This window comes from Choloepus didactylus, chromosome 7, assembly GCF_015220235.1.
Source record: "Choloepus didactylus isolate mChoDid1 chromosome 7, mChoDid1.pri, whole genome shotgun sequence".
NCBI classification, from domain to species: domain Eukaryota; kingdom Metazoa; phylum Chordata; class Mammalia; order Pilosa; family Megalonychidae; genus Choloepus; species Choloepus didactylus.
Genome location: NC_051313.1, coordinates 30,180,132 through 30,207,743, shown reverse-complemented (window position 1 = coordinate 30,207,743; position 27,612 = coordinate 30,180,132). Strand labels below are relative to the sequence as shown.

The following is a 27,612-nucleotide window of genomic DNA, read 5'->3' as shown; positions in this document are numbered from 1 at the left end:
CGCCGTTACTTAACTTTTGTCCACAGTACACCAAATGTTTCCTGAGAGCCTTCTATCTGCAGGATGGAAGTGTGCAGTCAGGTTGAAAACAAATATGGGCCAGATGTCTGTCATAATAAGCTCTAGATTTAGATGAATAAGCCATGGCACATTCCTTTTTTATTTACATTTTAATTTTTTTGCATATTCTCCTTCTTTCTAGTCTTTAGCTCTATGAAAAAGTCTAGATTTGCTCAATTTTGAATCCCCAGTAGCTAGTACAGAGTCTGGAACATTCTGGATCCATAATAAAATTTGTGGAATGAATGAATGAATGAATACAAATAATGACAATATACTGTGATGCATATGAATAGGAGTTTGCACAAAGCCCTTAGGTGTCTCAGGAGAAGCATTTTCTTCAGAAGTGATTAGTTTTAAGTCACTATAAGTGATCTGCAAACATTGAAGCTGATTTGGGAAGCAACACTGGCTCTTTCAGAAGAATTATTTCAGTAATCCTACCTAGTTCATAAAATTGATTTCAATGGTTTCCAAAGTTCCTCTGGGAAGAAAGGAAAACTGCATTTCACTTTAATAGGAGTTTTTAAGCATTGTATCCACTGTGTTATTTTCACTGGATTATTTAATTGTATGAATGATACAATTGATAATAGCGTTCTTCACCAGTGGAACGATCATGCAATTTGATCCCTATTTCTTTTCTTGTACAAATGCTAAAAGAAAACTCTTGCTCTTCAATAAAAAATAAGTAGTGGAAAAATGTTCAATTACAGCATGATACAGGTGTGAGGGAAAAAAGGTGGCTATTTCTGTCTTCTCATGTCAGAAAGAGCTAAACTCTGACCTTAGAAGACGAATAATAACATGTGTGAAGCAGCGGGATTGAAGGGAGCCATCCAAAAAAGCCTGGGGTAGTTGGAAACAGCTAGCAAAATAATAGCAAATGCGTTGTCATAACAAAACAAGCTGGAGGCTTATCAAGATAGAGGAGAGACAACTCCCTAGGATGCTGCAGCTGAAAGAGGGGCTGGAACTCATGGATTGGGGGCATATTTCCGCCAGGCATACAGTTGAGAACTTTTTTCCCCTAATTCAGTTTTATTAAAATATGTTCACATACCCTACAATCATCCACAGTGTACAATTGATTGTTCACAGTACCATCATATTGTTGTGCATTCATCTCCAAAATAAATTTTTGAGTACTTTCGTTACTCTAAAAAATTAAAATAAGAATAAAAGTACAAGTAAAGAAGAACACCCAAAACATCTCATCCCCCCTGTTATTCATTTAATTTTTGTTCCCATTTTTCTATGCATCCGTCCATACACTGGATAAAGGGAGTGCGAGCAACAAGATTTTCACAATCATGTAGTTACACCATGTAAGTTACATAGTTGGACATTTTGTCTTCAAGAATCAAGGATATTGGGTTGCAGTTCAACAGTTGCAGGTATTTCCTTCTAGCTATTCCAATACATTAAAAACTAAAAAAGGATATCTATATAGCTCATAAGAATACCCTCCAGAATGACCTCTTGACTCCATTTGAAATTTCTCCATGTCTGCATTTTCCCCCAGTCCCTCAGGAGGGCTGTGCCGGTTCAGATACGTTATGTCCAGCAAAAAGCCGTGTTCTTCAATGCCATCTTGTGGGGGCAGATTTATTAGTATGTTGATTAGGGCAGAACCTCTGATTAAATTATTCCATGGAAATGTGGATGCTGCCCATTCAGGGTGGGGCTTTATTAGTTCTCTGGAGTAATTAAGAGAGATGCTAAGAGCTGACACAAATCCAAATGCTTGCTGACGCTTGGAGACACTGGGAATGTAGACAGAAGGACCTTTGGAGATGCTAAGCTAAGAGATGAAGCCCAGAGTTTGCCCCAGAGAAGCTAAGAGAGGATCCCTCAGACACCTAGAGAGAAATGCCCCAGGAGAACAAGCAAGGATGCACAGGAGCTGAGAGAGCGGAGCTAAGAGAAAGCCAGAGACATTTTGAAGAAAGTCATTTTGAAATGCAACCTGGGAGCACAGGAACAGCAGATAGCCAGCCATGTGCCTTCCCAGGTGACAGAGGTGTCCCTGACGCCATCAGCAATTCTTCAGTAAAGTATCCTCTTGTTGATGCCTTAGTTTGGACACCTTTATGGCCTTAGGACTGTAAATTTGTAACCAAATAAACCCCTTTATAAAAGTCAATCCATTTCTGGTATTTTGCATAATGGCAGCATTAGCAAACCAGAACAGGGGCTTTGCAAATACATTTTTATTCTCTGCCCAAATTACTTTGGGATATATCAGGGCTTCACACTAATCTGTACAACCTACCAGATCTCACCCCTTATTCAAAGTTCCATGTAATTATGGTGTTTGAATAAACTGATCATACAGGTTAAATTATTTAGTGTGCTACAGAAAATATAGATTTTTGCACCAAATAAACATCTCTTCCTTTGGTCTTACACAGAAGTTGAGGTTTTAAAACATAGCCAATATCATTCTTTACCCTTGGGCCTGATTTGCCTTAGCCCTAACCAGATCTGCTTCATTCATGTCTCTAATTGAAGTCAGATCTCTTTTTCAGCTTTTTTTAACAGTTGCTGTATGGGATTATACTGACATTCATAGCTGCTGAACTCTAGCTCTCAGCTGAGAACTTTTACATACATTAGCTATAGTACTTCGATCCCCAGAAAGTAGGTATTATTACTCCCACTTTATGGATGAAGAAACTAAGGTTTCGATGTTTTATAATTTGGGGGTGGTGGTCTCTCCTCCACAGCTGGACTGCTAGCATGTGTACTGCTGCTTCCTGCTCCAGCATCCACTTAGATGACCCCCCATGCAAAGCCCCCTCTCATTTTGCAGATGAGGAAACTAAGATGTTTAAGCTGTTTAAGTTTAAGCGTTTGCACAGTTCACACAGGAAGTTAATGACACAGCTACCATTGGAACCCCATTGTCTTGGTTTCTATTGAAATCTGCTTCTCAGTGACCCAATTGCACCCACTCAGTAGCCCTTCTATGCTGCATCATAAAGAGATAAGAGACTAGAGGAACTTAATTTATTGTAATGGGGCATTTAAAATGTATGTTATTTGCAGCTCCTGGCTGAAACTATATAAATTACGTTATCAACCTGGCAAAAATAAGAGAGAGAGGAATGTGAACAGCAGTGAAATCTACTGGGGATTTATTTAACCAGTGAGGTTAAAGTGTTGTATTGAAACGTAGAGTGGCAAAGAAACTTTACACCAACAGGGAGGGGACTTAGATTTTGTTTTCTTTCTGTTATGTACCATCTAGAGGGCTTTGAGCTGCAAGAGGTCAAAGCAGTCATATCCATGAAACGGGACAAAAAACTAGTGGGCCTGCCTTAAGAAATCGATATCTAGATCTCCCATCCTAGTTCTAAGAGGTGATCCTGAGCTATGTCATTGAATTTTCCACCGAGAATGTAAAAAATAATTAAAAAAAAAGGAGTTTGAAAGTCAGGAACAGCTTCCAGAGATTCTGTGAATGAGGATCATTCGTTTCTCTCAGGTGAGTAAAAACAAAAAAACAAAAAATCTCAGGTGCATGCCATTTTGGAAAATGCTTTTTGAATAGCAGTATATTTTATGGCCTTCTTTGCAGAATTGTGAATTAATATGTGCTCATGGCGGAAGGCTAAAATATCCCAGTATGTGGAAAAGTTTTTTAAAGAAGCTATACATCTATCATTGTTTCCTAAGGTTTCTGGTAATTTGTGTTCACTGGGGAATTATATGGATCTGTGACACAAATTTGAGTTAATTTATTCAGTAAGTAATGGCATGTTTTAAGCGGAATCAAAGTGATCATAAGAATGATGAGCCAAGGAATCTTGAACAATTAGCATGTCAATGAATGTAAAAAAAACTTGTGGGGGAGGAGGTCATTTCCAAGAAAATCTTATGCATTTAGAAGACGTGTGGCCAAACTTGGATATTGTGTAGTCTGTGCAATTGACAGTCACATTAAAATCAAGAGGTATGGAAAAAGCAGTCTGAGAACTAACTTTGAAAGCAGCTATTGGAGAAGAAAGCAAATGAAACAGTCACTGAAAAAAAAAAAAAAAACAAAAAACCCAACCCAACAAAAAATAGGGACAATTGAAGTTAATACTTTTAAGATTCCCCCTATAAGAATCTTAAAATTCCCCCAATTATGTTTTAAAATCCAGTTTGAGTGTACATATATTGCCACAATTTAAAAAAAAAAAGAGACTAAAGAGATAATGACAATTAATATGCAATACATGATCCCAGACTGGATCTAATAATGGAGGAAAAAATGCCCAAAATGACATTATTGGACCATATGAAAAAAACGGAATATAGAAATATATTTTCTTAAACTTGATAACTCTACTTAAGGTGGTTACATAAGTGAATACCCTTGTTTTTAAGAAATGTACATGGAAATACTGTGTTCAGGGAGTAAGATGTATATAACCTCTTCTCAGGTATTTAGAAAATAGATAGATGATAGATATATAGATGGATAGAATGATATAGCAAATGTGGCAAAATGTCAAACGTTGGTGGATCTGAGTACTATAGGGGTATGTTATATATAAAAGGTGATGGTGAGTTACCAATGCTGCCCCTCTGATAAGGTGACAGTTGAGCAGAGAGCTGAATGAAGTGAGGAATGAGCTATAAAAACTCTAGGGAAAGGTAATTCCAGTAGAGAAAACAGCAAGCCAAATATCTAAACATTCTAAAAAGCACAATATGAACTTTGTGAAAAACCTAGGCTTTTAAAAAAATATTGGAGGCTCTTCTGTGGCTTCAATTCTATTTTTTCACTAAGCTTCTTTGACCACTCACGTCTTACTGACTTCCTGCTCCTGTGGACTTCAAAAGGAGACTTTTAATAATAGCAGAACTTTAATTTAACACTCTTGTGTCTATGGGTTAGTCTGATCTCCTTGATTGGACTGCAAACTTAAGAACAAGGATCATGCTTTACGAAATTTCTGACATCAACCCTGCCCCTTCTCTCTACCATGCATGTCCTCGTGTTGAATATGTTGGCTTCTTAATAAAAGTATTTGATTAAGAAAAATGTGTTGTATACAAAATCATTTGCAACTTAAAGTTTTTAATGGGAAATGTTTCCTTATGAAGATACTCTTGGTGTGATATGGAATTATTAATAGGATCTTAATATTTCCCTTTGAAATTGTATGCATTCACCCCTAGACATAGAGAAGCTTACTTAAAAAGAAAGAAGTATAGCAAATGAGATATATTAAAAGACTTTATTCACAATTGAGAAATTTTACAAATATAGTTTTTAAAAATTATGTGTCAATCTATTATGTATTCTGTAACATTAAGAGATTTATATAAAGTTGGGAATGACAGAATGGATTTATGTACAAATATGAATACATATGTAAACGTAACTGCCCAGTTTTGCTGAAAATGAAGGTGGCTGTGTCTGCCTAATGACTTCAGTTTAAAATAATTAACACAAAACATGACTTTAAATTTACATCACCATAATTTTAGTCTCTTATCCCTTTACATTTCTGTTGATTGGGGACTTCTGTTAAAAAAAACCCCAAATTCCTTAACTTAAAAAACCTTATTCTTGCCACTGGCAGAGCAACATGAAGTGCAATCTTGTTGTCTACTTACACCAGGATACAAAAGGTACATTACAGTGCAGTGTACACACACAACCTGATTTTAATATCCTAGCTGCTGCAGAAATACATATCAGCTTTGTGCATTTTCAAATCAAATTGAAAAGCAAATAATATAAATTAAGTTGCTAGTTCAAGGACATTTATATGAAAATTAGACTCTAAATACATGTGGCCTGTTTTCAGCAATAATTTTTTATATTTTGCCTTAAAGTCCTGGAAAAAAAGGACTCTTGCTCTCCATTCATTTCATTAGGTGAACTGGAATACAAGTGGGAGAAGTTTTATTTGGGTCACAGAGACATATTTTAACATGACAATGAAGATTCTTTTCATTTGCTAATTTTTGCCCTTTGACATATACCCAACATATAATATCGAAAAAAAACCAGGCCACACAAGATGGTCCTTTCAGACAAAGGCAGTCTTCTGAAACACCTTTTAGCTGAAACTATTAAATCTATTGAGATTTGGGACAATAATAGTTGCTTTTTAAAAACATTAGGTTGAACTATATGACACTGAAGATACTGGACAGTTTTTTTTTTAAACTAAAAATATGGCAATTTCATATGGTTCAGCCTAATCCATGGGGTTGACCTGATCTGTTTGGACACAGCAGGCTGAAAATTTAGGTAGTCAAAAGTCTGTATGTACCTCAGTGTATGGATTAGCCTGTTCATGGGGATATATATAAAATATGAACCAATATGATAAGAAAACACAAGATTTGGTTACAATCCATTCTTGGGAGAACAGTTCATATCTCAAAACTTAATATTTTGAAGACTCATACTACTTGGATCTGCTGCAGGATTTTGGAGGTTGGGAGTGGGGAGACCTATATGTTGCTTCTAAACTGGGATCTCTATGCTGAGTTTAACCCTACTAAATATATTATGTTCTTGTTTGGCCCAGATTTTATTAGATTTTCTTCAGTTGACCATGAATTGAGAAAGTGGCAAAGCTTCTTTCACAGAGTCAAATCTTGCTTTCATAAATGGAAATGAAATAATTTACTGCATTTGAGAAAGGGCCTTTTTAAAGACTGAATCAAATGGAATGCATTTTTTTTTTCCTCAAGGAAAAAAAAAGGATGAAATGAAAACAAATCAACTAAAAGCCATTCGAAATTCTGTCTCTGTAGAGAGACCCAATTTCTTCATTTATTCAGTTAAAAGCAAAAGCTAACACACTAAGAGTTACACTATTTCTCTTTTAAAAATAAACTTCAGTGATAGCAGGGCTCTGCAAAACTTGAGAGCTCACCTTACTATGTAGTAGGGAATGGAGGAAATTAACCATTACATGATCCAGAAATGACATACAAAGTAAAATTTGAGAATAATTCACAAATTAGGAAACACTAATTTAATTAACCAACAAAAATATACTGCTGTTCCAATGAAATGAGGTCAACATGAGATGATCCTTTTGGGATGACTTTCTAATTTGAATTATTATGTGAGTGAAGTATTTTAGAAGACATTCTATCAAATAATGATAGACCCGCATAAGGAGGAGGCTGTCACAGTTATATCTGTCTCTGGTGGATAGACAAACCAGATTAATATGAAATTGTAAAGAAAAAAAAGCTTTTCTTAATACTTAATTTATTATTATGGCTTTTTGCAACATGGCAAAACATTAAGCTTAAAGCAGACGTCATCTCCCCATAGAGGAGGAAGAAGTTTTGCAGTCAAATCAAAACTGTAATTAAGAGATCACTGGTATACCATTCTATTTTGTTTAATAGAAATGATAATACAACTTCATAATCTCCAGAGATAAGAGATTACTTAAAAACAAACAAACAAAACAAAACAAAAAAAAAAACAACTGTGGCTCTACAAGCTGAATAATACAGGATATAATAGGAACTTAGGCCTATCTATGCTTATGATAATAAACATAAAAGACTGCAAAACTATTTTAAAATTTAGAATAATCATGGACCTATTTATTAATAAAAATTCATCAGGTGCCTGAATACCAGAAAAGGAATTATTAAGGTATACAGTGAAGGGAATGGAGCAGAGTAAAATATAAAATGTCTTTTTTATTTTTCTTTGACTTCAACTTCCTTTTTATCTGGATGAAGTATGGGAAGAACATGTGCCTCACTGTTGAAGATCCAATGTTCCAGTGGAAGAAGGTCATCGTCAGAAAATATTAAGTACAAATACCTGGTGAGAGAAACATAGGTATATGAGGCCTGAGAGATCTTGACAAGCTCACAGTGAAACCACAAAGACAAAGCAAAACCCACCTCAGTGCCTCCATTCATCCTTCAGAGAACCATGGAGAACAGTAAAATATATCAAAACCCTGAGGGGAATTTTTCTGTAAAACTACAAATTCTCTAATCAAACAAAGAAAACAAAAAAAGCAACAACAGAAAACCCTACCTGCAACCCTGAGGGGATACATACACATTTATAGGGAGTAAAAGAAGCTACTATGTGCTTTGGTGTCAGTGCTTGCAAAGCCTACAAAGCAACCTCAAGTCATTAAATTTCGTCAGGATTGAAAACACATCTGCATTCCTGCCCTGCCTGGAGAATGGCATCTGAACCAGTCATATGTGATATTAGTCAGTGTGCTCAGGACAAAGGCATCCACAGAGAAGATCTGACCAGGTACCTCAGCCACATAGTTTTTACTTACTTTAGTGTCTCTGCCAAGAAGAAACTCTGCTGCACGTCGTCGTAACTCTGATGTCTGAGGTAAACGTCCCTGAGGCCGGAGTAGCCTCCATTCACTCTGCAGTGATTTTCCAGAGCCTAAATTACAAAGAGGAGGGAAAAAAAGGCCACAGAGAAGTAAATTGATTGTCACTACTTTTTATTATTAGATTGTCAGATTCAGATAAAATAAGGATTCAAACCAAGCGACAGCTTATAACAAATTTTAAGTGAAAATTAAAATGTAAATACAAATAAAATATAAAAAGTTGAGGAACATATGGACAGTATATCTCATCTAACTGGAAACACTTCTACATTTAGTTTTGGAGTAATTTTTCACTGGTTGTTACCATTTCCTACTGTGTTTGTGCAGGGTTTGGCAACCTACGGACCACAAGTCAAACCAGTCTGCTCCTTCTTATTGTAAACAAGTTTTATTAGAACACAGACATGCTCATTTGCTGACATATTGTCTGTTTTTATGCTAAAATGACAGAAGTTAATAGTGACAGAAACTTTATGGTCCCCAAGCCTAAAATATTTACTGTCTGGCCCTTTACAGAAAAAACTGCCAACCCCTGGTGTGCCGGTTTGTGTATTTATGTCCCCCAGAAAAACCCATACTTCTTAATGCATTCTTGTGGAGGCAGATGTATTAGTGTGGATTGGTTGGGAACCTATTGTTTCAGTGTCCATGGAGATGTGACCCACCCAATTCTAGGTGATAACTCTGATTGGATAATTTCCATGGAAGTGTGACCCTGCCCATTCAGCATGGGCCTTGTTTAGTTTACAGGAGCACCATATGAACTCAGACGGAAGGAGCCTATAGCTAGCTGGAGCTGAGACAGACATGTTGAAGATGGCCGTTGGAAGCTGATGCAGACATTTTGGAGAATGCCATTTTTGAAATGCAACCTGGGAGCGAGCAGATGCCAGCCACGTGCCTTCCCAGCTAACAGAGGTTTTCCGGATGCCAATGGCCTTTCTCCAGTGAAGGTACCCCTTTGTTGATGGACACTTTATGGCCTTAAGACTGTAACTTTGTAGCCAAATAAACCCCCTTTTATAAAAGCCAATCCATTCCTGGTGTTTTGCATCCTGGCAGCATTAGCAAACTAGAACACCTGGTCTAGAGAGATTGTTTAAATCAGTTGGGATTACAAGCCACTGGTTGAGGAAGTGCACTGGTCTGAATACAGCTGCTACTATAATCAGAACATCTTATTTCTTAGAAATTGATTGTGGCCTACTAATCAGTGAAGTTGGTGACAGAGGTTAAAAAAAAAAAAAAAAAAAGAAAATGGAGGACAGTGAGAAAAATGTGGCTGGTACCTATTCCTAAACATATATATTTCTTTCCTCTAGTCTGGGATGGATCTGTCTACAGAGAAATTATCCTACATTGCTGTAGTTGTCTGAGCATTATGAGAATTTGGGAAAGAGAAGGGTTGGGGAGTTTGGAGATGAAAATTCAGGTAACAACCTAAAACCAACCTGCTTTCCACTTTGTCAGCTGCCACTCAGCTCACTGCTGTTTGCACTTTGAAGTTATATTAGTTGTGCTGTTAGTAGGCATAGTCATCTCTAGGAAAGTTATTTTTCACTCACTACATCTCATTAATCCTATTAATTATATGGTCAAACAACAATTTCTATTGTACAAAAACTGCCCTCTGAAACCTGGTACGAGACTAGTTCATAGAATGTGGAAAAGAATAAATTAAGACTAAAACCCTAATATTTATAATGAAATAGGGAAAATATTGAAAATAAAAAGATAAAGTTATTCATAGGTTCTCATGTTATTTTTGATTTATTTTTTAGTTTTCTTGTATGAATCATAACTCTGACCCTCTTTTCTTACATGTATAAATAATTACACCCCAGTTTTCACCCAACAACCAAGAATAAGGAAGGCATCGACTCTGTGGAATTAGTGGAGAAAAATCCTCCTTGGCTAGAAAAGGGTTTTGGAAGAAAATGAAACTCTAAAAATGGGGAGCCTGGAAAATAGGCGAGGGCAGGCCTATCCCAGCCACCCTCCATCTGGATACTGATAATGAGGATATCGATTTTTCACACTAGAGCTGGAGGGCCATGAGGAGGAGCATTTAATTACCACATTAAAGAAAATCTGAGCAGCATGCTACATGAATAAAGAAAATACCTCATGATTTGCTACTACTTTAAAGCTCATGGGAAAATTAGAACAATCAACTTAAAAAAGTGCTTTGATTAAATTCTGAGTTACAGACAATGAGGCAATTGGGGAAGAAACTGAAGAAAAGAACTTTTAGGTCCTAATATTTTTTCCTTTATTCGGTTTTGGTCCTTTGTACAAATAAAAAGTCAAATACCAGATATGTGGAGTAGGCCAAAACATTTTTTTTTTATAGAATAAATAGGGCAAACTTGCTATGGGACATAATGAAATCCATTTTCAGACGTTTCCTAGAAAAGATTTTTACCACAAACTGTTTTCTTGGTTTTCCCTTGAGGTTCTTTGGTGATAAGTTAATAAGAGCCAGACATGATAAATAGCGACCCCCTCCCCACTCCACACCCCAATAAAAAATTCTATAAATTACTTTTTTGTTATAGAAAAAGAGTTGCTTTAGGGGTAGACAATGTGCAATCATTTTCCTCTTTCCAGTTCACCCCACTTATTCTTTTACTCCCATATCTGAACATGGCAAACTATGGTAGTTAAGAGCACACTGTAAAGTTCTAGAGTGGCAGGGGTCAAAACCCACTCTAGAGTCCCCGCATGTGGCCTCCGAGGGTCCAGGCCCCAGCCCTGATGTGTAAATGGGGTAATAATGTGTTTATCGAAGGCAGAGGGCCTTTTGGAGGTTTGGAAAGGCCTGGGCTGCTTTCAGGTTGTGAGGCTTTCGGTAAGTTAAAAAAAAAAAGGAATGTCGAAGAGGCATTTTTTAACCTCCAAAAAATGAAATACCCTGGTGTCAAAAGTCTAAATTTTAAGACTTTAGGAATGTGAAACTGAAATAAGCAGCTCTCCTGGGCCCTCATAACAGGCCCTGATTTTTATCTCAACAATGGAAGCAGCCATGTGTCTGTGCAGTGAAGTCTGACCAGAACATTAATTTATTCTGCTCTTAGGGTTCCCCCTCTAGGCACTGGGACCACCTTGGTTTGTGTAAATGCTTATGCTATTAGTAATCAGATGTGACTGGAATGTGCTAATAGCAGGGAGAAGCACATGTGAATGTTTACAGTGACTGGAGGGAGCTAAACACAAGGAGAAAAAACAAACCTGACCTTGAGCAATAGTCTTCTTTGGGGACCAGGGGAAGGTAAGAGAACAGCTAGCAGCATGAGTTAAATCATAACAAATCACAAAGCATTAATGTGAGGAAAGAAAAGAATTTTCTTATCTACCAGATTAGGTGAGAGATGGGAAATAAAGGGCTGGTCCACGGAGATTTCCAAGAGTGTATCCTTGTGAAGAATGTCACTAAGGCTGTCTGAACTCAAGGACAGAACACAGAAAACCAAGCAAAATGGACACATCAAGGAGACATTGTAGAGAAGGATCAAGCCTGGGGAAGGATGTAGAAGCAGAGTGAACTGGAAAGACAAATCACACTCACTCTCTGATGAGCCAAAATGTCCATATGGAAAGGGTTAGGTTTACAGGACAAGAAAGAAATGTCTGTGCTAAAAATAAAATCCTTAGATAAGGTTTACCTTGCACAGTGCACCAGCTTAATCTATACATCCCTACACATTATATAATTGATCTTTATGTACATACATAAGAATGTATGTATAATTAATATTCTGATAAAGTTTGCACTATAAAGTTTCAGCTGTTTAATTGGGAGGGATCTAGTTTTTCATGACATCATTGAGAAAAATCAAAGGAAATATTAGTTAGATGTTATTTCTGTTAGGTAGATTGATAAGTGGTTGAACCCTGTGAAAATGCATCACTGCTAACCTGCACCATAAAAAAGAAATGGCAAACTATGGAAAGGGTTGTCTGTGGAAGAAAGTCAACAGATGAAGGGTATAAGGATGCTGCTTTTAAAATAAAGAATTCTAGAGTGGTATGTATAATTTGATTTAAAAATAAACATTAAACAATTAAGGAGAAAACAAAAAAAAAGAAGGGTGGGGGGAGAGAGAGAGAGAGAGAGATATTCTTGAGTCACCCTGTTGAGCTCTGGAAACAGTCATGAGAAGGTGTAAGGAAGTGATGGATGAGGAAGGGAAGGGTTGGCAGAACGTGGTAACTGTCTTCAGATATTTGAAAAGCTGAAATGTAGAAGAGAAATGTGATCTTTCCCTCAGTACCCTAGAGCAGAGAATACTGTAAATTCTGGCTCAAAGGAGTAATGGCCTTTCAGTCATTAAAAAACAGAATAAACTACTTTATTATGTAGTACAAATCCTCTTTGCTGAAAAGCCCCAGACACAGAGAGGAGATTTTTCTTTAAATGGAAGGCTGGGCTAGGTGATTTCTAAGATCCTCTTGTTTCTATTTTTGGGGAGGGAGGGTGTTCCCCAGATGATAGGAACTGAGACAAGGGTTGGATACTGGAAGTTTATTGGGGAAGTGATACCAGAAAGTGAGAAAGCAGGAAGATTGAAACAAGGAACGAAAGGCAGCCAATGAAAAATGCTAATGAGTAGTCTGCAAGTGTGCACCTGGAGCTGAAACCCCTGGGAGGCCCTCTGTGGACCCATGCAGAGCACATCTCAGAATTACTCTCCAAAGAAGGAAGGCTGGGCGAGTTATCCCGAGTTATTCATCAACTCCTAAACCTCATTTATTGACGGGCAGCGCTGGAGGTGGTAACTCCCCTCCCCACCTACCCCCACACCCCACTTCCCTGACCACAGGCAGCTGCGGGCGGGGGTGGGGGAAGCTCGATTCAGAACATCCGAGCAGCACTGGGTGTGGTGGTAGCGGCTGCCAGCCAGGGACCCGGCCACTGCAGACACAGCTGACAGAGCTGAAATACAGGGGGCAGCGGGGATGTGCCACAGGGAAAAAGTGCTACCACGCCTGCCAGTTCTACGGTTGTTATGCTTTAAAGAGGGCAAGAGCCTCCCGCACTTCTCCTCCATCACTGTTTCTCAAGTACTAGCCACTAGTAAGTGGCAAAAACGGGGCACCACTGCGTTTTAACAAAGGGAAACAATTTCACATTTTGGGCACTAAGAGTTGACAATATGTAAAAAATTGTGACATATAAAACCAACCTTATCATCCCACAAAGAAACCTCCAGTTGGAAGCCAAAGATTCCTGGCCACATGGTAACAGAGCTACTTCCTTTTCATTTTTGATCAATTCTGTCATGCTTTCATTTTAACCTCTCTAAAAGTGGCAAGTCATAATTGAATTGGCAGTGTTTCTATAGCTTAGTGATACAGAAAATAATGGTCTTTCTTACAAATTATGGCATCTTAGATGGGATGAAATATATTACTCCTGATATTTTCAACTTAAGCTGATTCACAAGGTGAGTGTTGGTCTGTTTCCCATTGCTGGCCAATTCAAGACCAACAGAATTCCCTGTCACCAAAGCTTTAGATGAACCTCAACATTAATATATTTTTTCAGAGAACAGATCAGAAGTTTAAAGAAATTGTAATTACCACTGATTAAACATAGACAACCTCGAAAAAAAGAAAAAAGAGGCCTAAAGAATCACTACTACTTAAGATGACTGATGATTAGTGATAAGACACACACTATATGAAGATGGTAATAAGCAAAATTCATCAATGACTTCCTAAGATTAATATCTTTTACACAAAGGCAATACTAATTTTAGATTTCCTGAGAGAAGCTATTCCTAATGGGCAGTTTTTTAAGACAGCTAACTTTCTAACAAAGAGTGCTAAAGAACAGGAGAGTGTAATTAAAGCATTTGCTTGTTCTTATCCGGCATTCTCTCCCACTTTTTCTCAGAATAATAGCTTTAAATTAGACATTGTTTGATGTATATTCTGGAGGGTGCCTCCTCTGGTATCCAGTGCACAAAGTGTTCAACAGATTAGTTTAGGAAGATTATATACCATATTCAGCAGGAAGAGACCTGAAAGGTGATAAAGATGATTCAAACAACACATTGGACAGATGGAAAAGCTTACAGGTATTTAGAGAAACCTAGAATAGTGAAGGAATATCCTTACACAAATTCTTCTATCAATTTTCTCTAAATGTTACATTTAAGTAGCTAATTTACTCTAAGTAAAAGCATATACTTTCATTTCAATGTGTCCCCAAATAGAAAAAGCCAGGTAGTGCTTTCTTGAAACAGATAACATAAGGATGAATACCCCCAAGTTCACAGTTGTGGAATTAAGTGACCATGATTTCTACAGCCATGGAAACTTAATCTCATGCCTTTCTAGATAGTGCCTTCAATATCAAAGACATTCAGTAGGTATTTAAAAATCATTGTTACATGAAAGAAAATGGAAGTCAACAATATGGAGTGATTTAACTGAAAACATACAGACCTGGATGGAAAAAAAAAAAAAAAACCTTTAAAAAAATTATAGCTTTTAAAAAATCACAGAAAAGTAAATAAACCAGATTTATAAGTATTACAGAACATTTTTTACCGAGACATTTATCTATAAGAAATACAGCAAATTGCAACGTCACCTCTACAGCTTCCCAGGCCCATTTCCGGTACTTTGGATCATGAGTCAGTCGCCACATGTACATGTAGGTCTCAATAACTTCTGGTCGTAGGATGTAGTACTTTTCATTTTGTCTTGTAGCAATTGCTTCGACACCGCCATCAAATCTGAAAGCTTCTGGTCCCAGTTTCACAACTAAAGGACAGATGATGGATGACAAAGGTCATTGTCCTGGACATCACGCCGTGTCTATAACTTAAATGCAACTCAAAAGTACTTAATGACATTTAGGAGAGATGCCAAAAAATCATTTTAAGGAATAGTTAAAAACATGAAACAATATACAATACCCAATACACTTCAAAAATTTAATCATCTAGAAAAGCCCATTTTAGAAAATGGTAACAGATTTTCTCTCATTTAGCCATCCTTTACGAGCACCCACCAGGGAGGCGCAGGGCAACTGGAGGTACCTTCTATTAGGTGGCTGGAACCTCAGTCATTGGGAATTCTAACAAATGGCCAGGGTGCTTCAACCTCCTATTTAATAAGAGGGGAGCAGGACTCATGATCTACCTCATGGGGATACTGGGAAGACTAATAATGGTTATAAAATACTTTCTTTTTGCACTGGAACACAGACCCTTACTCAGTGTCATTGACCTAAATCAGGGGTCAACAGAAGAGGCTTGCTTAACCTTTATTGCCTGGATTTTTTGTTTCTTGGCAAACTAAGGTTAGATGTTTCGATGCAAAGGAAAGTAATGTCTTCTGAAATATAGATTTTTTTAAGACGTAAGTTACTGTGATCAAGTTTCATTAGGCACAGGGTTTTTTTTTTTTAATGGCAGCAATGACAAAGTCCCTTATTGAATGAAATAAAAATGTGGGAATACACTATCAGTGAAGAGTAACAGGTACTTACATGTGCGATTATACGATTCATGGCAAGTGCGGGCAATTTCAGCCCCAAGTTCAAGGTAATGTGAGGCCAGGCTCGCTGGAGCACTGTCTGCCCCAAGCGCAAACATGCCCCCGGCAAAGCAGGTCAGGTGGCCCATCTTGTGCTCCAGGAGGCCCCCTTTCCACTCCGCGATGTAAGTCAGACCTCCACTCGACTTGCGGATCAAGTGAGTCTCAATTGCCTGAAAATAGTAATTATTTTCAACTTTTTGTAATCTCTTCTCTAATTTATACTAAAAACACTCCCAACATTAAAAAGCAGAAGTAGAAAAAAGAATAAAACATTGTTCACCATGTGAATTTGGTGTTACAAATCCAATTCAATCTGAAATTTTATGTTATTGCTTTCTGTATTCTTTCTAGTCTATGCCTTATCAGTTTGGTTAGTCAGAATTAACACTGGCACCAGCTCAGTTGGCTTTGCTACATGACCAAGACACTTGTAGCACCCCCCCCCCCCCGATCCCTCATCCCCTCTCAAAGACAGCCAATGGTGCTGTGGTGACAGCTTGTTCAGTGGGTTTAGTGCATTTCCATGCCTGCAACACATGGCTGAAGAACAGAGTGCATTTGTATATAAAATCCAGGCTGGTGACATTACTCTTCTGGGATGGGAGACACCAACTAGAAAGGTCTCTTAGTTCTGAGGGGTAGCAGAACAGAGTGACAAAGAGGAGCTGTTCTGGAGGTAGACTGCTTGGCTTCAAATTCCAGCTCTGATACTTGCTATCTGTGCAACTCGGTGGGCAATTTACTGACTATATCAGTAAGTATCAGTATCCTCATTCATAAAATGGGAATACAATATCTACTGAGGGGACTCTGTAATATTTTGTTTATAAAGCAGTTGGTACTGTGACTGGCACTTGATATATGTCATTTATCATCATCATTTGCATCTCCATTGTGGTGACACTTGAATCAAATTCCTCCATGGTAATATTATTGAAAAAATACTACTATACAATGAATAAATATTTTCTTAAAAAGGATAAAAATCTTTACATTTGGGGAAAATGGTGATGTAAACAAAAATATGTATATATTTTATGACTGTTAATGTTATTTTAAACTAGATAGAGAAAATAAGCCTTGTATCCTAAAAAGTAAAAATGAAAGGGTATTTGGCATTATTCATTTCTATTTATTTTAACAGGAAATGCTTTTTTCCCCCAATTACTTCATAGAAGGAAAAGGGCTGTGATTGTGTCTACACTTGTAATACCATTATCCAAAAAGTGGGTTTTCCAAGAAGCACATTTAGGAATAGTACACACAGGCAAAAACTTCTGTAGAGAAAACGAATGAACACAAAGGCAGATAAAACCTTTCCTTCCTCTATCAGAAATAAACAAATGAAACCAAGATGGTAAGAAATAAATGAACACACTACTGTGGTTAAGCTAATTTTATTGATGGTCTAGTTATTACACTAATATTTCATTCTTATTTAAAGCAACTGAACATCTTAGCTATTTACACTTCCCATAGCACAAACTGCAATAAAGCCCTTCAAGCAGATACTTGTTCATCATCCAAGAAATTATTCTTTCTACATGGTGGGAGTAATAGCTTTTGAGCATGGATTAGAGAAACATTATTACCCTGTTACGGGTCCTGAGTAAAGTACTATATTATTTCTGGCATGAATCTGACCAAGTTGCTACCTCTCAAAATAAACTACAATGAAGTTCCAAGACCTTCAAAGCAATGGTTTTGGGTGGCAATGGGAAAATGTAAATACATACAAAGGAGGAAAAAACACTCATTAAGGGCTCCACATAAAGTCTGTGTCCAGCCTACAGAGAACTGATTAGGAAAAAAGAGCTCCGTATGTTTCGTGACTTCATCTTTGTACATTAAGGTGAAGCTCTTAGGCTCCTAACTGTCTGCTATGTCACCTGCCTAGGTACTTGCTCACTGCTGGCAGGACGAGTGTCCACCACTGTGGATTCTGAGTATGGTTCCACATGGGTCATGACAGCAAATTTAAAGCTTCAAATATTTTGTTATTAAAACAACCAAAGAAAACATACCACTCTGGGATTAAATGCTTTCCAAAATCCATTTTCAAGCTAAACCTGAGAAACTTTAGGTCCAATAACTCAACTGCCCAGGACAATAATGTAAGTGATTTCTCCCCTCGATAAAGATCAATTAAATACAACTTAGCAGAGAGAAACTCTGCTATGGAAGACACTGCTGCTTGTCAAAATTAGAAGTTTACTTGCTCGAGCAAGTCAACTTTCTAAATTGAAGGCAGATAATGGATTGAAACTGTTTTTACTGTTAGACACACAGGAAACTCTTCGGCTTCATTTGTTCTTAATGGATTTTCCTGTCAATGATTTGTCTAAATAGAACATATTAAAAGCTGTGGGGGTATTGTTTTAGAAACTAGGGTGGGGGGGTATATTTCAAAAACATTTCAAAGTTGTCTTTCCCAGAACATCAAGGTCTTAGGGGACTACTTTAAAACTAGAATAATTAAATGACTGCCAGTATGGTAATTAGAAGATGACCTAATGGAAACCATAGTATATGGAAAAGAACTCCCTGGTTAAAACCTGACACCTCCCAGGAGCAAGGCAAAATGAGCCTGGAAGAGATACATGGACTGTATCACCCTGGTCCGCGTTTGATGTTTATTACGTGCTCTAATAGAGGCTGTGTGAAAGGAACCCCAATGTTCTCACTAAGGTGCTTCAGGATCCTACATGTGAAACAGTAACAAGTTCCACCTGCTCAGCTTTATGAAGCTCCCAGTTGCCCGTGGGATGGGAGTCAATGCAGTGATCAATAGCCCACCAGAGCAAAACAAGCTTCTCTTACATTTAAATAAATTGGCCTATGCAAAAATCACCCAGAACTCCTCTCAGGGAGACTTGACTTTAGAATGACAACATAGCTAGAATGACAAATTTCTATTTTTTTCCTACTGCTTAGTATTCTTGATTATAAAAAGAATTTCTAAGTGATCAATAAAAAGGTCAATTTTCTGAAGATTCAGCCACAATTCTGCATTATTTGAGATGCTTTGAAAATGATTTATATTCAAAATGATGGGTGAGTTGTTAAAATATTTATCCATCACAAAGTCACCTCATTCTGCTAAGAAATTTTGTTCCTGAAAAGCTGGGTATGTTTGTTTTATATAAAATAATTTCTTTTTTGCTTGCTTTATTTACATTCAAACTTCATTTTAATTTCTGATCGATGCTTAATTAGAGGTGTTTTTAAGGTTACTTTTAACTGGTCACATCCTGCAGATGTTGCTAAGTAGTTTCTAAGTTATCACTGCCTATGAAAAAACATTTAAATACATTATGGAAGTTCATATTCATAAATGACTCCATAGTGGTGTTGTTAAAAGGGACAGGTGTTGGCACAGGGAATTTTAGTTTGAATTTTGGTTCCACACTCAGCCTTTCTGAAGCTCCGCTCCCATATCTATAAAATTGGGTGAATAATACTGCAAAATATTGTGAAGAAAAAAATTTATCCTATTTAAAGTACCTACTTTACACACTGCTTAGCACACAGTGAGTAATTTAATAATGTTCTTTCCTTTTCTTTCCTCCTCCATTATAAAGAATCTTTAAAAAAATATTAACAATCTTCCCTTAAATAACAGTTTGGTTATCTCAGATATATGTATTTCCTTAAAGTAATGACGCATCTGTATAACCTCGTGTTCATAAATCTCAGGAGACAAGTTTACTTCAAATGGAGGCAGTCATTGGGATTGTCTACAACCTTGGGCAATTTTAATGTCGTCAATTTTTAGAATATAAGTTCAATATATCCCCCCTACAATTTTAATTCTAGCTTTAAGCAGGGAACTTATATTCATGAAAGGAGAATACGTCTCTTTTAGATCTGAGAATATTTACTGAGGTCTGAACAATGTAAAAAACTATTAATTGCTCTTTTAGAACTAAACACCTTAAGTATGATTACTAATATTATAATTACATTAGCACATATTGAACTCTACCTAACTGGAGATGTTCTGTAACCCACTCATGTAGTATTCCATCTTGATTAATATGCAAGCTCTAAGGTCAGAACGGAGTGGGAAAGATGATTTAAAGATTGGGTTTACCTGAACAGCATCAAAATACATCTTCTTAGCTTCTGTATCTGTCTTGTCAGACATTAACCATGCCTTTAGCAAATATTCATAAAAGCTGTCTCCAAGCCCTCCAACTGATACATGGTCTGAAAAGAGAGAGAAAGGAATTTCAGAGTGATTGAGCCTTAATTCAGATAATGCAGCAAAAGCACATTAGCTACCAGATGTAAAACCCTATGTCAACTGTAACTCAATGTTACATTTAACTACAGCAGATCTCCAATTTCCAGAAAGATATTCTGAAATTAGCAGATGAGCTCCTAATATAATATACTCTAAATAATTACAATGGTAGTTTTGTAAACATGAAGATAAAAGGTACACAATCTCCTCTAATTCCAAAAATCTGATTCTCTGGGAAAAAATGTCAAGTTAAAATAATTAAAAATATTATTTGAATATATAGTGTAAAACATTTGAACTCTCAGTAATATGAAATTCTATTAAAGCTATTAACTATTTGCAAATCTTAAAAAAGAACAAAACAAAAAAACTGGCTTACAATGAACTGTGTAGCCCCTCAAGCTTTTGCCTTTCTTCTTATTTTGATAAGTTTTCTGGTGTTATCGATTTGGAAGGTCCAAAACCCATTGTGTGTGTGGCGTGGGGTGCGGGTGACAGTAAGAGAGGAGATAGCGAGGGCAGAAGTTTTTCTTCTTAACGCTCCATTCCTACAATTCTCCACCACTTCTACTACTGTTTATCATGTACTGCAGATACATAATAACTTTGAACTTGTAGGGTATCATTATCCTCATTTTAAAATTGACAAAACAGAGGCTGAGAGAGTCTGCGTGAGATTGAAATGTTGGTAAATGCCATCAGATTCCAGAACCCACACAGGGCCTCCCATTTGGATCTGCTTGTTCTCTGCCACATAACACTATATTCTCTTACCTACTGCTTGAATCAATACTTTAATTTTCCAAGCACGTTTGTCTACAAAAACCGAAACACAATCTGTTTGACACAGCATTTCTGGAATTCCTAGAGAATTTGAGCATTAATAAGATACACTCATTTTGGAAAACTGTTTTTAAAGTTTTGTAACTCAAAACTAATTTCACTTCTCTATTTTAAAAACAAAATCTTATTTGTTGAATTAGCTATACAAAAAAAAGCAAGTCAGTATTTATTCAGTGACCAAGACAAACTTTCTCCAGATGTCTGCCAATACTCTACTTGGATGTCTAAGGGGTACCTAAAATTAAACAGGTTAAAAACTGAATTCATTATCTTTTCCTCCTCAACCTGATCTTCTGCTTTGGTCCCTATCTCAGGACATGGTATCACCACCCTCCCAACTGCACACAACAGAAATCAGGTCATTTCTTTTCTCCCTCACTGCCCATATCCAATGAATTACCAATCTCTATTAATTTTACTTTTTAAATATCTCTAGAATCTACCCATTCCTCTCTGTCCTCACAAGTACAATTCTGGGCTATCTCCTGCTTCTGAGTCTGCAATGGCTATTATCTGGTCTCCTGCATTCACTCTGAGAGCATGTGGCTCTTTAAATTAAAATCAGTTAAAAGAAAATAAAACAATCCTGTTCTTAGTCATACCGTGACTACATGTGGTCCTAGACTACTGCACTGGACAGGGAAGATTCAAAACATTTCCATGATCACAGAAAGTTCTAATGGCAGTGCTGCTCCAATCTATTCTGCACATTAGTGCCAGAGTAACCCTTTTCACATGTGAATCTGGTCACTGCCTTACTTGAAGCCTGTCAATGACAAAGAACCAGATCCTAAAGGAGCCGTGGGAAGCCTGCGTGATCTAGATAGACCCTCTCTATATTATCCCTCTTGCTGCACTTGCTCTCTGCCTTCTTCTTAAACTGTCCTTCATTTGTTCCTGCAAAAACATCAGGACTCTTCTCATCTCTGGGCTCTGAAAGGCATGCTCTTATCTGCCTGAAATGGACTCCCCAAATCCGTTGCCTTTTATTTAGTAATTCTTTTTCATTCTTCATACTTGGGATCAAATGCCACTTCCTCAATGATGCCTCCCCGGAATCCTCATTAGGTTTCCTTGTTATAGTCTTTTTTCATGTATATATAGGCATGTAACATAACAATTTCTGAGTTAACCACTTTCAAGCATACAATTCAGTAGCATTAAGTACATTCACAATGTTGTGCCACCATCACCACCACATTATGAAAACTTTTCATTAAGTTAAACAGAAACTCTACATCCATTAAACATTGACTCCGCATCCATTCTCCCCTTTGGTAACTTGTAATTTACTTTCTGTCTCTATGAAATCATACAAAATTTGTTTTTTTGTATCTGGCTTATTTCACTCAACATGATGGCTTCAAGGTTCATCCATGTTGTTGTATGTATCAGAACTTTGTTCTACTCCACAGCTTTATAACATTGCATTGCACGTATAAACCCCATTTTGTTTATTCCTCAGTTGGTGGACACTTGTGTTGTTTCCATCTTTCTGCAATTGGAATAATGCTCCTAGGGATGTATGCGAAGACCTGTTTGAGTCCCTGCTTAAGATTCTTTTGTATATACCTAGAAGTGGGACTGCCAGGTCATATGGTAATTCTATACTTAATTTTTAAGGAACTGCCAAACCGTTTTCCACAGTGGCTCCACCATTTTACATTTTCACCAAAGAACTAGTATCCCTGTTTCTCTACGTCTTCTCCAAAACTTGATATATTTTGTTTTGTTTTGTTTTTTAGTAGTAGCCATTCTAGTGGGCATGAAATGGTATCTCACAGCAGTTTTGATTCACATTTCCCTAATGACTAATGAGGTTGAGCATCTTTTCATGTGCTTATTGTCCATTTGTATTATCTTCTTTGAAGAAATGTCTATTCAAGTGCTTTCTTCATTTTTAAATTGGGTTGTTTGACTTTCTGTTCTTTCCTTGTTGTACTCTTTTTGATAGCATACATGAAATACACTTGCAATTTCATAATATGACGGGATTTTTTTCTATCTCCTCCATGAGCTCATGATCCAGGAAGGCAGGACCAGGCCTATTGTTTCCCAGTTCTACACTTGTCCCTAGAAAGGATCACCCTTTCCTGCAGAGTAGGCACTCAAAACACAATTGATAACAAAGCAAAATTCTTGTAAATAAACCTTAAAAAGACTATACCTATTCAAGCCAGAACAGCCATATTTCTAAGTCTTTATAGATAAGACTTTCTTATTGCAGAAAGACCAGAATAACAGTTTTAATTTTAAGGTAAAATCTGTTTTCAAAATTAAGGCCATTCTTAAAATAACCATGTTTGAAATGACCTTTACTGTTTCCTAAATAAAATTACCACAAAACCTCTGACATTTGCAAACTAAATAGACTAAGCACTATCTCATCAATAATAAGCCCTGTCGTTATCAACATGATTGCTGGAGACAAATGCAAGGGATGCATGGTAAAGCAAATCACTGTCCGGATACTGTCAAAATAACAAGGGCTAAATGAAGTTACAGAAAATGATGGCCACGATCCAGACATGTCTTTCAGGGTTAAGGCAATGAGAACTGAAAACTAACAGCCAGAAGCATCTTGATTTTTTCCTCTGTGGATTATGATTCTGTAATGAGTGGGAGAATCAAGTTTGGGCATTTGGAGATTTTTTTAAAAGGAAAAAAGGGTTACATAATATCATGTTTGCCTTAACTTTGTTAAGTGCTAAGTTGATTTTCTATTTTTTTTTTCATTTCCTGCCTACAAAAATGTAATATTTGGACAGAATCAAAACAAAGGAATGTAGAGAAGAAATGAGAGAAAGCGAACTTCTTTTTGATAATTAAGCACATCACTCACTGAGCTTCCTCCAGGTCTAAATGACTGTTAGTGTTGACAACAGTCCTGTGTTAACATCTCAGTGGATGTGGGGAAAACATGCTTGATTTTAACAGCAGGAAAGGCCTCCCTATTTGAGAAAGAACACATATGGTATTTTTATACCCAACTGCTCTAAATGTAATATATATTGTAGTCACTCAAATTTTACGCTTTTCCCTAAAGGGGACAATTTATTAGGTCTCATAAAAAGTATCTGAAATGAGGATAAGTATTTGAGGTCAAGGGTTCCTAATACCTAAAAAAGAGAAAGAGTAAAACAAGTACCAAAAGAATTAAGACAAAGGATTAAAATACACAATACTGTCATTTTTTTTGTAGACTTTATCAGACTTTGAAAGTTTTCTCTTCAAAGCAATCGCCCACTGATGCCAGTTAAAGAAAGCAGAGAAGGGTGATACCGGTCTGTCCATGGGCACAGAGCCTCACATCCTGGCCGCAGGGGCCACAAGGGCTGTTACATTTTCAGTGGCCAGCACTGGACGCTGCCCTTCAGCTGTAACCGAGGAGCGGGGAGAATATTAGAAGGTAATAAATGGAACTAATGTTAAAAGGAGAGGTAGAAAGACCGTCAGGCTGGGCACACAAGCATTCACAAAATTCAAGTAAGTCAACACCTAACAGTTGCAAGATACTGTGTGCTGGGTATGTGAGTGATAGCTATGAGTAAGACACAGTCACCGCCCTGTGGATCCCTAGAGAGATGGATATGTATATGAGTTATTAGGAACAGGATTGAGATAGGAAAGTACCCAAAATTGCTGGGGCAGGGGAAGAAGAAAGGGGATGCACAGAGGAGACGTGGCCACTAACAAATTCTAACCCGGATCTTAGAGAAGAAGGCCTTGTAGAAAGAAGAGAGGTGGGAGGGCTAAGGAAACAGCTCAAGCCACATCCTGGATATGGTCTAGCAGGCCTTGATTAGAGAATAAAAACTAAGTGTCTCTTCCTCGTGGCTGGAACACAGGATGAGGGCGTGGGAGAAGAGAGGCCACAGACTCATCAATGCTGTTTGTTTTTCCATCAGGAAACTGGCTGATAAGCAATCCAAATATAAAGCGCTCTTTGTACCAGGAAGCATGGCCAGATACACAGTATATGGATGGCCTGGAAAGTGAAGCTGGGATGCCTTTCCATAGTGACTTCTAAATCCTAAATCACAGGAGGAAAATTAAACCAAAGAGAATCTTTTCTTCCACTTTGACAGCTTTGGTGAGGAGAACTCAAAAAAAATGCTTGTCCTTTTTGAGAACTTAAATCTAGTTATCTTATATTTAGAAAGCCACTCAAGTTCTGTTTTATACTCAATGCTCTAGTGGTCCTCCCACTTTTTAGTCTAAGCGTCCCTTTCCCTTTACAATCTTAAAAATAACTGATGACCCCAAGTAGCTTTCGTTTATGTAACACCCACCAATATTCACAAAGCTAGAAATAAAAACAGAAATTTAAAAGAAATTTTTATTAATTCATTTAAAATAACAATGTATCCATTATTTTAAGATACATAGTTATAGTTCATAAAAATAAATTTGGTGGGACAAGTGACACTGTTTTACATTTTTGCAAATCTCTTTATGTTTTGACTTCTTAGAAGCCAACTGGATTCCCATATCTGTGTCTACTTTCAGTCCATTGCCGCATGTTGTTTTGGCTGAAGAATACAGAGAAAACTCAATCTCACACAGATACATAGTCAGCCACCACAACCAATATGAAAACATTCTCATGTCTCCAAAAAAAAAAAAAAAAAAAAATCCCATATCCCTTACACTCCTCTATCATTGAAGCTTAGCTCTGGTATAATGCCTTTATTACAACTGATGAAAGAATATTACAATGTCATTGTTAACTATAGTTCTTAGTTTGCATTGTGTATTTTTCCCACACACCACCCTCTTATTAACACCTTCTAATAGTGATGTACATTTGTTCTAGTTCATGTAAGAATTTTCTTTTATTTGTACAATTAACCAGTCATCGTCCACTATAGGTTTTGCTATGTTACACAGACCCATGTTTTATCCTCTAGCTTTCATTTTACTGACATACAGGATCTTAGCTTTCCCCTTTCAACCATACTGACACTCAGCATTGTTAGTTACACTTACAGTATTGCGCTACCATTGCATAGTATTGTGTTATCCACTTCTGAACATTTACAGTCAACTTTATTAAACATTCTTTATAGATGAAGCATTATTTGCCCATTCTCTACTCTCTTTCTATCTCCTGGTAACCTGGACTCTAGATTTTAACTTCCAGAGTTTGCTCCTTATAATTAGTTCATATTAGTGAGACCATACAATAGTTGTCCTTTTGTGCCTGGCTTATTTCACTCAACATATATCCTCACAGTTCATCCACGTTGTTGGATGCATCAGGACTTCATTCCTTCTTACAGCTGCATAATATTCCATTGTATGTATACACCAGTTTGTTTATCTACTCATCTGTTGATGGACACTTGGGCTATTTCTATCTATTGGCAATTGTTAATGATGCTGTTAAAAACATCAGTGTGCAAATGTCTACTGTGTCCCCCGCTTTCAGTTCTTCTATGCATATACCTAATAACAGGATTGCTGGATCATATAGCAGTTCTATATTCAGCTTCCTCAGGAACTGCCAAACTGCCTTTCAGAGCGGCTGCACCATTGTACATTCCCACTAGCAGCAAGTAAGTGTTCCTCTTTCTCCAAGACCTCTCCAGCACTTGCAGTTTTCTGTTTTTTTTTTTATTATTATTATGGTCATTTTAGTAGGTGTGAAATGATATCTCATTGTGGTTTTGATTTGCATTTCCCTAATAACGAGTGTACTGGTTTGGATGTATTATGTCCCCCAAAACGTCATTATCTTTGATGCAGCCTTGTGCGGGCAGGAGACGTATTGGTGTTGATTGGGTTGGAGACTTTTGATTGGATGTTTCCATGGAGATGTGATCATTCAACTGTGAGTGAGATCTTTCACTGGATGATTTCCACGGAGGTGTGGCCCCATCCATTCAGCATGGCCCTTTATAAGTTTATGAGAGCACTATATAAGCTCAGACAGAAGGAACAAGCTTGCTACAGCCAAGAGGGGCACTTTGAAGAATGCACAGGAGCTGAGAGAGGAACTGCAGTTTACAGAGACATTTTGGAGATGGCCTTTGAAAGCAGACTTTTGCTTCAGAGAAGCTAAGAGACGACAAATACCCCAAGAGCAACTGAGAGTGCCATTTTGAAGAGGAGCTGCAGCCTAGAGAGGAACGTCCTGGGAGAAAGCCATTTTGAAACCAGAACTCTGGAGAGACACCAGCCACATGCCTTCCCAGCTAACAGAGGTTTTCTGGAGGCCATTGGCCATCCTCCAGTGAAGGTACCTGATTGGACATTTTATGGCCTTAAGACTGTAACTTTGTAACCAAATAAACCCCCTTTATAAAAGCCAATCCATTTTTGGCATTTTGCCTAAGGGGCAGCATTAACAAACTAGAACAACCAGTGATGTTGAGCATCTTTTCATGGACTTTTTTTTTTTAGCCATTTGTATTTTTTCTTTGGAAAAGAGTCTATCCATGTCTTTTGCCCATTTTCTTAATTGGGTTGTCTTTTTATTGTTGAATCGTAGGATTTCTTTATATTTTCTCCCATTTAGTAAGCTGCCTTTTTAGTTTCTTGACAAAGTTC

At 37.3% G+C, this 27,612-nt stretch overlaps 1 protein-coding gene across 1 annotated transcript in view; it reads right to left on the bottom strand.

Moving 5' to 3' along the window:
* Positions 1 to 5,275: 5,275 nt before the first annotated feature.
* MAN1A1 (mannosidase alpha class 1A member 1) overlaps positions 5,276 to 27,612 on the bottom strand; it is a 178,491-nt gene continuing 156,154 nt past the window's right edge. Inside the window, exons 9-13 of the mRNA XM_037844405.1 lie at positions 20,065 to 20,180; positions 15,922 to 16,141; positions 15,019 to 15,191; positions 8,352 to 8,467; positions 5,276 to 7,870 (exon numbers count right to left, since the gene is read on the bottom strand). Coding sequence (XP_037700333.1) covers positions 7,744 to 7,870; positions 8,352 to 8,467; positions 15,019 to 15,191; positions 15,922 to 16,141; positions 20,065 to 20,180 — 752 coding nt within the window. The 3' untranslated portion in view covers positions 5,276 to 7,743. The remainder of the gene's footprint in view (positions 7,871 to 8,351; positions 8,468 to 15,018; positions 15,192 to 15,921; positions 16,142 to 20,064; positions 20,181 to 27,612) is intronic.